The sequence below is a fragment of the Clupea harengus genome, chromosome 13 (genome assembly GCF_900700415.2).
Source record: "Clupea harengus chromosome 13, Ch_v2.0.2, whole genome shotgun sequence".
Taxonomy (NCBI): Eukaryota; Metazoa; Chordata; class Actinopteri; order Clupeiformes; family Clupeidae; genus Clupea; species Clupea harengus.
Window position 1 is genome coordinate 1,446,113 of NC_045164.1, and position 12,123 is coordinate 1,458,235.

At 41.6% G+C, this 12,123-nt stretch overlaps 1 protein-coding gene across 1 annotated transcript; it reads right to left on the bottom strand.

Annotated features, from left to right (window-relative positions):
• Positions 1-1,952: 1,952 nt before the first annotated feature.
• gpr137ba (G protein-coupled receptor 137Ba) lies at positions 1,953-8,585 on the bottom strand. The gene is made up of 7 exons (XM_012829805.3): positions 6,998-8,585; positions 4,937-4,986; positions 4,598-4,820; positions 3,758-3,907; positions 3,271-3,399; positions 3,002-3,123; positions 1,953-2,532 (listed from the first exon to the last, which is right to left on the bottom strand). Exons 1-7 carry the CDS (start codon positions 7,394-7,396, stop codon positions 2,421-2,423), a joined length of 1,185 nt encoding a protein of 394 aa, XP_012685259.1. The 5' UTR covers positions 7,397-8,585; the 3' UTR covers positions 1,953-2,420.
• Between the last annotated feature and the right edge of the window lie 3,538 nt (positions 8,586-12,123).

Consider the following 12,123-nt stretch of genomic DNA (forward strand, 5'->3'; position numbering starts at 1 on the left):
GCACTGAAACTATCTTTTCAAGTACTTTACTAATGAATGGAAGATTGGAAATCGGCCTATAGTTGATCAGTGCATTACCATCTAGGTTTTTTTTTTTTAGTAAGGGTTTTACAACAGCTGTTTTGAAGGCATCTGGGATGATGCCAGTTTGAAGAGATGTATTTATAATCTTCAGGACATGACTTGAAACACTGTCAAACACCCGCTTAAAATAATGCTGTAGGTACAGGGTCAATACATGAGGTGGAGGAATTGCACTCAGTGACAGTCTTACAAAGATCCACCAATGTGATGCAGGTGAAATTTCCCATGGTTGCATCTTTTTTACAGTGTTTTCTGAGGCCATCTGCGTTTACATCAGAAATAATACTGGCTCTAATTGAAGTTATCTTGTTATTGAAGAACAGTGCAAGTTCTTCACATTTTGATGAGGAGGACTGCGGTGGAGTAGGGGCAGTGTGGAGTAGCTGGTCGATAGTGGAGAATAATATTCTAGAATTTCCAGCATTCTCTGTAATAACCTTGGAAAAGTAATCCTTTCTTGCCATACGTATTGCTTTGTTATAGGCAGTTATTGACTCTTTGTATATATTGAAGTGAACTGTGAGCCTAGTTTTCCTCCATTTCCTTTCAGCTGCCCGACAGATTCTCTTACTCTCATTAACATTAATATTGTTTAACCAAGGGGAGATTCTGTCATTTGACCTCTTCTTTAGTGGAGCAACAGTATCTAAAGCAGATGACAAGGTAATGCTGAAATCCTCAACCATGTCATTTAAGGAGCAGTCATAACTGTATGGCTCATACGATCTCATTATATTAGTGAAATTTGCTTCAGCCTTATCATCTATGAATCGCTTTTGAACCAAAAATTCCCTTTTAGTCTTTGTTAAGATTAGGTTGGCATCAAAAAACACACAGTGATGGTCAGAGATAGGTAGTTCACATACTGAAACATTATCAATGTTTAACCCTGTTGTTATTACTAAGTCTAGAGTGTTACCATGTTGATGTGTGGCTTCATTTACATGTTGGGTAAGTTCAAAGCTGTCTAGGAGTTTTCATAGCTTTGGAGTCATTCTTCTTATTAACATGAATATTCAGATCTCTATTTAGGATCAATCTATCATATCTAGTGATACCAAGTGAGATCAGCTCTGAGAATTCCTGCAGAAATAGTGATGAATATTTTGGTGGCCGATATACTGTAATGATGAGCACTGATAATTCTGCTTTGAGCTCAAGAGCAAGGTATTCAAATGCTCTAAATTCCCCCAGGTCAATGTCTCTGCACACATACTGTGCAGAGAAAATGGCTGCAATCCCTCCTCCCTTCTTGTTTTCTCTGACTGACTGATAAAAACTATAGTTTGGGGGACAAGCCTCTATCAGTGATGCTACGTCATTACTGTTCGTTATCCAAGTTTCAACTAAGAACATACAATGCAACTTCCTGTCAATTATCAGATCATTAACCAGAAAGGATTTGTTAGCTAATGATCTGACATTAAAAAGAGCAAATTTCAGCTGTAGGGATTCTGTGACAGAAAGGTATACTGGCTGTGGCTGAACATTGACAGGTGTAAGATTACAATGGCTAGCTTCATGAAAGAAAATGTCCAACTTAATATAGGATGATTACTCCTCACATGTTATGCCCATTATGTAGAGGTCTAAGTTTTATAATTTTATACGGATACTTTTATACTGCGGGAATAATCAATGATCAATCATCAAAATGATTTCACTTAATTCAGTGGAGTCTCAAGACACAGTGGCAATCTCATAAAGTCAGTGATATCTTTGCGTCTGTGCTTTGGATATTTATCTCTGCCAGGGTAGGAAATCTTGGCAAACAAATATTTGAAAAGTGCAAAAAGTTTGAAAAGTCAGCGTTCATCTTTCACTTTGAACTCTCTGAGGTAAAACATAACACCACTCTCACCCAAGTCTTAAAAGAGTGTTTCCCTACAAAGTATCTTTAATTCACATCTTTTGAGATGTGTGTCTTATCAAACACATACAAAAGGTGCGCACAGGAAAAAACATGTCTCAGTAAAGGTGAATGTGGGAGAGGGAGTAAAAAAGGAGACCTCAAATAATTGTTCATAATAAATTAATTTAAAGTTGATTTCCTAACAATCAATAGAAAATAACAAACATTAAACAACCCTCGATATCAACCATCTGAAACATATTAATGATCATGTTAACATAACATATACAGAGGACTCAGAAGTGTTGGGGTGTGTGGCATTCGCCCACAAAAAATACAGTAATTCCTCTTGGTTATTGCTGGCTTCAAACTATACATTTTGATTACTTATACAAAAGTTGTAATACAAAATATTTGAGTTTGTAATCTCTGTTCACACTCAGCCCTTGTCTCCCCGTGTCCTCCGAAGGCTCAATGGACGGTGTTAGTAAGGGTTTAGCTCCTCAGGGGGCGGAGCCAGTTGGGAGTCTTCATCACCTATATAAGCGGCAAAACCGCTGGTCTGGCTGCCCCAGTCATAGCTGTCTGCTGTGAAACTGTAGTCAAAAGCCAGAGGGAGAGTTTCAGAAACCCATAAACGGTAAACATTCAATAGCATTTTCGGCCTAGTAGCTGGTCTAGCCGACATCTGGTTAGTTAGCGAAACCGTAACAAATATTAACAAATACTATGACAAGATGGTGGACCGAATGATAGAATCCAGTCAAAAGTGAATCAACTATAAATGCAGAAATTGCACAGAACTTGAAAGACTTCAGATAACAGTTCGCTAGCTCATAAGCAAAGAGTGTTTTTACTATTTCTGAATAAATGTCTGAAACTTTCTGATTACTGTGAGGAAAACCAGTCGGCTTTTGCTGTGCAGAAAAGTGCAAATAAAGAGCGGATATTGCTGACGTTTTTTCCCCTGAAAATGATGCTATTTTGTCAATCATTAGTCAGGATCTGTAACATGAATGTAGTAATTCACACATGTTCCCACCCAAAGCCACTACCCTGGAGTACCTGGCTTGAATATTTTGTGGGATAATGCTCCATGCCAGGTCATCGTCACTGTCATAACGCCTGGGGTTGTCAAAGAAATAAGCCCTTGAAGAGAAGACGTGACCAGGGATGATGGCTGCACTCTAAGAGACCCCAAATAAACAACAAAAATACCGTTTAGCCATGCTGTTTAAAATTTGAACTGAAATTACAAATCATTCTGCAAAATTGCAGCAGAATGTGCATGACTGATATGGGCTGAAATTCCGTGTAAGAGCAGGAATGCTTACTCTGTCCTGAGCTGGTCTCCGAACCCTGAAGAAAAAAACCACCAGAGATGTAGGCAGCAGTTCCCACACAAACAAGATCACGCCAAACACGATGTATCCTGCATCCCCTAGGGTGGAGTGCAGATCTGCCTGAGGGAAAAGAGGATGCACTCAATTCAGACATTGCTTGAAACTTGATTACACAGCCTGATGCAGTGACATGGAACTCCAACGAACGTCAACCAGTAATATATCATATCCTAGTGGCATACAGTTTCGAGAGATTAAACATTTTCAGTATAACTTCTATCAAGTATAATTTAGTGGAGAAAGCCTGAGGTTAACATGTTACTGCTGCAGGTTTTAATAAGCTTTCAGAAAAATGCCTTAATTAGCTCTTATGCAAAGTGTTAATGATTACTACATGTGCAAATCATGGGATGGAGAAGTGCAAACAAATGTATGAACTTTGAATCTGTTGACAGAACCACAATATATATGGTCATACCTGGTCTGAAACATTGTACCAGTCATAATCAAAAGAGTTGATGCTTTTGATGTCGGCGAGAGCAAGCACCACCAAGTTGTAACAAGCACGTGATGTGTAGAGCAGAATCACTGTTACTCCGATTATAGTCACTTGGCACACAGACGTTCCCTGCGATGAAACGTATATTAAAATCAGCATTTGAAAACAACAACAAAAACGAAAAGTTAAGAACTTGTATTGCAGTTTATGGTTTGTCCTTTTCACAGTCTACCAGCTGTAGCAGTTTGAACTTTTTGTTTTGTTTCAGCCTCCTGGTAACAAAATGTGCACCGAACTGTGCAGCCTGATTCACTTTGCTTACACGTGCATATGGTAAACTCAGCATGACTGGCACACTGTTGCCAAGCAACCCTCTCAAATAGTGAGCCAGCATGTCAGTGATGAGGTGTAGAGAGCTTTCCTTGCTTTTCACAGCTATTTTCAGCACTGATCCACATGCACATAGATGAGCAGCTCCAAATGTGTGAGCAAATGGAGATGAAACAAATTTGTCTCACATTTGATTGTCACTTTCAAAACTTGACGTGTACATATTTAGCAGAAGCTTTTATCCAAAGAGATTTACAAAGCATATTATCAATACAGAATCTTAACAAAAACAAAAATGTATTTAGAATAATGCATATAACAATATCAATGATAATAATTATAATAATTCTACCTTTGTGACTCACTGAGACATCTTATGCAACACCTGTCTCTCAAATCATGATTGACAGTTTCATTTGGGCATTAGAAATACAATCCATCTCTTCAGTAAACAGTACACATCTTTTTATGTCAGGACCCAGTGCTCACCTTAGACTCCAAATAGATGTTGGCAAGGGACATCTTTGCAATCTTGTAGAGACACAAAGAGAGGGAGATTGCACAGAGGACAAAGAGTGTGTCGTTGATGGCCACTCGCACCAGGACTATGGTCTTGGTCTCTGTGTTTGTCATCTTGACCAGGAGAGCGCAGGTCAGATTAACCACCAGGAAAAGTAAGCTGATGGACAGAAAGACCAGGTACAGGGGTAGCCTGGAAGAGAGGCAAACAGGTCATGAAGGTCAAGAGTCAAACCAAGGCTTTGAGTTGGACACTGATTGTGACATCTCAAAAGTCCAATTAAACAATTCCATGTCTTTCTCGAGTACCTGTACTTGAGAAGTTCTGGTGAGTACTTGGACTTGGCCTTGAAAACAACCTGTGTGAGAGGACACAGAAGTAAGTCTTTCACTTTACAACAGCATTTTGGAGGGCTGTGTAGGATATGTTATAAGCACAGATAAGACTGAGACTGCACAGTAAAAGGGTTGGATTGGATGGTAGAAATGGATCCACCAATGTGTCACTTTTACTTTACATGTAAAATGAAAATACGTGTTTACAGGGTACGTTATGTTTATTTGCAAATCTCTGTATTTTTGTGGAAGTCATTTTACACAACACAAATACAAAAAAATACATGTATGTGGATAGTGAGATTTTTTCTACAGATTTCTGCGGTATACATTGGACAAAGATCCACAACTTCCCAGACGGGAAGTCACAAATGTCAGCTGACCCACACATTAACAGGAAGCGATCCACAAATGTGCAAATAGCTTTTGTTATAGTGTTGATAGTGAAATATTTGTGAATCATGGTAGATTGGTAGACATATGTAGATTGTCTTCTGTAGGTTACAAATAATAAAGTCCAATCAAAACTTCCATAGATGGCATGCTTCATAGAGGGTGTGCTGTAGTGAGGCAGTCAAAATCAACTGAACAAATGTTTGGTACAGGAGAATTGTGCAGTGTTACGGATGTGGGCTTGTATTTTTCAGGAATCGAATTGATATCCATGCTTCCTTCCATCCTACTTGATATCCTGCTCTTGATTTTTGTCAGTTTTCTGTTCAAAAGCCATAAAACATTTGTATGACCAAAGTAGTTTTTTTTTATTATTATTCACAAAGCCATTACCACTGCAAATCAAAAAGTTTTCCCTGTGTTACTTTGCATTTGACACTCTCAAAACGGCAACATTTGGCTCAAAACAGCCCTTGTATTCACACTGCAGTCAGAGCAGCTTTTCTGTGGCAACTTCACTGATCAGCATGCATGTGGTGAGTCAAAGAGAGAGCAGAAAAAGTCGTTTCACTTCTGCTTTCGTGCGTCACTTACACCCACCTGCCTCTGCCCTCGGCTTCTACAGTATCCCCTGCACACTCAACAGATGGCTAAACAGGAAACCTATAAACTAGGGAAGTGACAGATTTTCACCCTAACGAAAATCTGCAGAAATATTCAAGGCTGAAATATTAGCTGCTGATGAGCAAGTATTTACACATGGGGTAGCACTGTCAACAGAGACAGTTATCCAAATGTTTGCACTGCGCACTGTACATTATATCTTTACCGATTAACGACCTGTTATTTATTGTCTATACATGTACATTGTATTTAATTGTAGATATGGAATGGATAAATCTCATAATTCTGAGAAACAAATGCTTATTAGAAACTGGATAACCATCAATGTTGTTATGAGAATGTATTTTGTGTGGTATTCCCAGTTGGAGTAGACAGTAGCAGTTTATCCGATTTAAATTATATTAAGCTTTTCCCAAAGCACTAGGTTAAAGGTGACAATCCTCCTACAACCTGCTGGGGCACAGGAAACTAAAAAAACATGTATTCAGTTACGTTTTATAAGACACTCCTAACCAAACTTACTAATGCACAAATACTCTGGCAATGTCAGCTAAGTGAAATTGAAAGCTTATGTTCCAAGTCTGCCAGTTGTTTAGAAATGTCAACTTCCATTAAGCATCAGACAGTGACATTTGTGGACCTATTATTAAGCAGAAAATTGTGTATTTTTAGTAATTTTCATGTTTTGAAGTTTAGTATTAAGGAATTCAGGTGCTTCCGTTATGTACAAGGCCCCAAGGCCTTATCTATGGCTGTCTTGTAAAGGTCAGTGTGCCTTTACAGCATCAGTAAAGTACCTCAATTACTTGTCTGCGTACCTCAGCATCTATCCCTGAAATAGAGGACCTCAACAAAGAGATCAGCAGGTATATCACTCATTCTATTCCCATGAACAAATACCACTCCAGACCTTTAAAAGAATAAAATAGGCTAGGCACAGACTAACACCTGAAAAGCAGTCTACCACCAGGACGCCTGGCTCACCCACTGGCGTCTCAGGTGTCGTCTTAGACCCACCTGGGCGAAGTACAGGTTCATGAGGCTGAGCGTGAAGAACTGCAGGCAGACGGGGCAGCAGTAGAGCAGCCAGAAGGCGAAGGGCCCGAGCGCGTTTGCCATCACGCAGTCCTTGAAGTAGAAGGAGAAGAGCACAGCGCGCAGGGCCGCCCAGAGCAGGCACAGGAACAGGAACACCGTCTGGTAGCTGAGGCGCTTGTGCCGGTAGCGCAGCACCATCCACAGCTGCGCGTACACGAAGACGAAGAGCAGCGAGTAGAAGACGGTGTAGGCCACCGTCAGGCCCAGCTTCACATAGGGTGGCACGGCCGGGCTCAGGGTGGGTGGAGGCAGGGACTCGTTGGACGCCGCTGCTGCCAGCGCCAGCGCCACCCCACTCTCCCGCACCGGAGCCTCCATGGCTTGGAGCTGCAGCCGCTACCCCCTCAACCCCCTCTCCCAGCTCCTGCCAAGGAAAGGAAGCTGAGAAAAAGGGGCCTCTCTGTCCGGCTTAAGCTGCCTCTGTTGTTCCTCCTTCTCCCCGGTTCCCCCTTTTTCTCCGACTCCACAGACGGGATAGTGGCTGGGGATGCAGCGCAGCTGACAAAGAGAGGGAAGAACAGAGACAGAACGAGAGAGAGGGATGGATGCAGAGGAGAGGACGGGAAAAGAGAAGAGAGTGAACGCGAGCTCGGGAGTGGGAGGAGAGGAGAGCAGAGCAGAGGAGAGGAGAGAAGAGGAGATGGGAGGAGTGAGCAAAGAAAACAGACACACACTTCCTGCTACGGCTTTGTGTGTGCCCGTGACTGAGGCCACATGATCTCTATTCAGCTGGCAGGAAGTAGAGCAGCATTGTGATGGGAGCTCAGGGCGACGGAGGAGAGAGAGAGAGAGATAGAGAGAGAGAGAGAGAGAGAGAGAAGCCTGCCCACATATCCTTTACACCATGCTGACGCACTCCTCTCTACCTTTAACCCTGTGTTGTAGCAGAGTGTGTCCTTTTTTCTACCCTTGATGTTCATCTTGCTCTTTAATTCTTTTAGCTGCTCGCCCCCAGGCTCTCTTGGTTTTTTTTTTTATGTGTAGGAGTACTGTTCCTGCTCAGTGCATGCTCCATTAATTGTGAGTGGAAGCCATTTCCACATTTGATGTGGACACAAAATGGTGTTTGGACTTCTTTTATGAAATGTTAAAGCAAAACATATTACGTACTAAACATATTAAGCCAGGAATAATTAATCAGTTGTCATTTTAGTTTTTTTTGTTTTGTTGTATTGTTGCCTGCTGACAAGCAGAAACTTATCTTTAAGCACTTAAGACTTTCCTTCCAGGTGAAACTTCTATCCAGGATATTACAGTCCAATTTCAATTTACAGTTTTATTAGGGAACCAACTTTAGTACACATACATTCAGGAAATAAGCAATTTATGTTGGAATGTTACATTGCTCTAGGGACCACATTCAGTCTATGCTTTATTGTGTGTATGTATGTTAATGTGTCTCTTGTTGAACAGCAGAACATACAGAACATTTTCTGTATATTAAAAGCCAGAGCTAAACTAAGCTAGCCTAAGCCTAATGCTGAAATTGTGGTACAAAATGTTTTAGATTAGGAAAAAATCACATCTGAGCCATATGTGAAATGTAAACCCATGACACTAGCATATAGTAAATAAAGGTACAACTACTTTAAGTAGTTTTTTGTCTTTTTAATACTATGGGAAACTAAATCATATATTTATAATACGGTATTGTAAGTTACTGTGAAAAGAGTGTACAATATACAATATCTCTTGATTTCTTTTTCAAAATACCAGGTGTACTTCAAAAACGTACTTAGGGTAGCTCTAAATCTACAAGTTACACACTGATCTGCATTGCTGTTCCCTGGCTGAACTTGAGGCCCAGATGGACAGAAGGCATGAGATGCCATGGCTATTCCAGGTCCGAGGGGGTGCCAACCTGTATTTTGTGGGATGTGTATATAATCCTGAAAACCCAGTAACTGCAAGGCCTCTCAAAAACCCATCTACCCAACAGGCTGACGGTGACGACATGCATTAGTAGCCAGCAGGTACAGGGCTGTGTAGAGAGTAAACCTCACTACCCGTCACTTTTAGTGATGTGCTAGTCTGACGTTACGAGTTTGAGTCCAGTGCAGGACTGTGCTGTCACACAACGTTACACACACATACACACATGCAGGTTACACACAAACACGCAAACACACACAGGTTACACAGACACACACACACACACACATACATACATACACACAATACACCAGCAGGCACTGTGGCAGAGCAGGGCGGTGGTTTCAGCGTAGTGGGTCCAGAGGGCATGTGAATGCCTAGAAATGCATGGAATGGAGGTCGCTGCACAGGACCTTTGACCCCAGAGTGTGTTTTCTTTCTCATGCATGTGGCGGGTCCCTGGTGACGGCCTGTGAACTGTTTTGTCAAACAGCACCTCTGGCCCTCCGCTGTGGTCATCATCGTCATGTTAATCTCTTCATTCCCCCAGTGTGTCTGATCCACAGAGCAACCATAGAAAACTGGAGATGGCCCTTAGTATTTATATTCCAACTCAAATTATATTCAGCCTCTCATTTGTACAGTGAAGCTTAATGCCTCTAATGTGTACATGCCATAATTGTCCTTAGTTATCAGCTGTGTTTAGTTTTTCATTAAATACTCTTTGGCAAAATCCATTTCATTAGCTGAAGCATTGCCACGCTAATTGGCTAATTTGTTTACTGCATGTCATTTTGCTTTGTCAATAGGTTGCCCGTGCTTTCTGTGAGGTATGCTATCACTCATGACATAGTCACAACACTATACAGGCAAAGACATACTACCAAATTCAGAGGCAAACTTTTATTTCCATTCTCTATCCTGGCGGTTTGCTCTGTGCTGAGGGTTTGCCTAAATATGGACATGTTTGACGACAAGCGGACTGTTCTCAGGCCAGTGGGCTGAAGTATAGCCCCATGACCGCAGCACCAGGGGCATAAGTCAGGTCTCAGTGACATCACAGATCTCTGAGATGTTGGCCAAAGGGGTTTCCCGGAGGTCTAATCGATCAACCACGCCCTCAAGGTCAGATGTGGACTAGAGCGCTCACAGTCATCCTCTCTAAATACATCACTTGCCAAAGGCAGTTTACATCAAGGCCCACTGCACATAGGCTCTTAATTAAAGTTCTTGGTGGGATTACTGTTGACTCATTCCTATAATCCATGCATTTAGGAATAGTTGACGTTGAAAACAATGCATAATTAGTCAATTTATTTGTTGGCAGTAAGTGAACTGCAGCTGGTAAATTCCATATTGAATTACATTAAATGTACTAATCAGGGAAGAAAAAATAAAAAGCTAAGGCACCCCTGGCCCAGCAGCCATGGGCTCATCTAAGCAGCTGCCTAGCACTCTGAAAATTAAAATCATTGATGTCCTCAAAGCAGGAGAAGGTTGTGAAACGATAGCAAAGCATTTTTCAGGTAGAGGTTTGTTCAGTTCGTATTAGAACGGTGGAAGTCAAGTTGAGGTCTGGAAGTCCAAGAAAAGTTTCAGAGAGGACAACTCATAAGATTGTTAGAAAGGCAAATCAGAGCCCCATTTGATTGCAAAAGACCTTAAGGAAGATTTAGCAGACTAGCAGAGGAGTATTGGTGCGCTGTTCTACTGTGCAGCAACACCTGCACAAATATGACCTTCACAGAAGAGCCATCAGAAGAAAACCTTTCCGAAACCCTCCCCACAAAATTCAGCATCAGAAGGTTACAAAGGAACATCTACACAAGCCTGGTACATTTTGGAAACAAGTTCTGTGGACTGATTGAAGTTCAGATAAAACTTTCTGGCTGCAATGAACAATGGTACATGTTTAGAGAAAAATGTTTTCCAGGCTGTTCAATGAAACCACTGCTGGCCGGATTGTTCTAAGACACTGTACTGCTGTCCTGGCTTCTGTGGGAATGTGTGTCCACGTTAGATTTTTGCCGTTTTCAAATGTTTGTTAGGATTTCCTGCCACAAGATGGCGCGCTCGCAAAACCTTTTGACTTTGAATGACCCACAATAATCAGTAGGCTACAGACCGATACGCAGAAAATTTGAAGCAGCTGAAACCAGTTATTATTTATAAATAGACTCTATCTACTACCCTCAAAATGACTGTCTTTCTAGAAATCGCTTTCCAATTAGGTGAGCAATGGCCCGATATTGTCCTCAGTTTATGAAATATGGTACTGAGTGTGCCAGAAATTCAGGTCATGCTCTGATGACTTTTTGGAGCGCGTCCAGGTCCCCAGACACAAGGACAACACCAGTGTTTGTTTAATAGTGGCTCTTTGAAAGACTTGGTGGAGCCTGGCGGCTTTATGCTGCTTGGATTGACCTGAATTATGCATTACATGTTCTAATGCTTGAATAGGTCCAAATAGATGCATAAAGCAAAATATCCACGTCAGTCCCGGACAGGGTAACAGGCATGATAGCTGCTCACTTTGGCCCATTTCGGTGCACTGAGCCATGGTAGGGGGGAGACAACCAAGCCGTGGGTCAGAAGGCTAAGCGTTTCCCTTCAAAATCCAGTACTGACACGCAAGCAAGAATGCATATGTTATCGTGTGAATGGGTGACCATGAGAACGTGCGTAATCTGCTCGTCTTTTAAATCGCTCTATTAGTTTATTGTGAATAACACTACGCAGAGCGAATGCCGTTGAGTGCGCGAGACACATCTGGCACATCTGGTATATCCATTGGAGCATTGTGAAGTTGTACAGAGGAAGCCAATGTGGAACTCCTGTTTCCTGTCACAAAAAATAGCAGGTAGATGTCTTAGATATACCTACACAGTCTGAAGCGAGGGCTTGCTTTTACTTGACTCTGTCATCAATACTGAAGGCAGTCTAGTCTATTGACCGTATTTCGCCCTGCCGAGGTGCTTTCATACATATATATATAAACGATATATCTGACGACGATTTAGCCCTGTCCTTCGTTAAGACATTTATTGTTTCTAATAAAATAAATATTTCGGATTGGAATTACTCCACGGTGATCAATGCAAGAGAGGATTGTAGTTTGTGTTAGCATTTCTCCGCCCAGTCCAACTCCGCCCTCGCAGTTCTACACCCCTGAC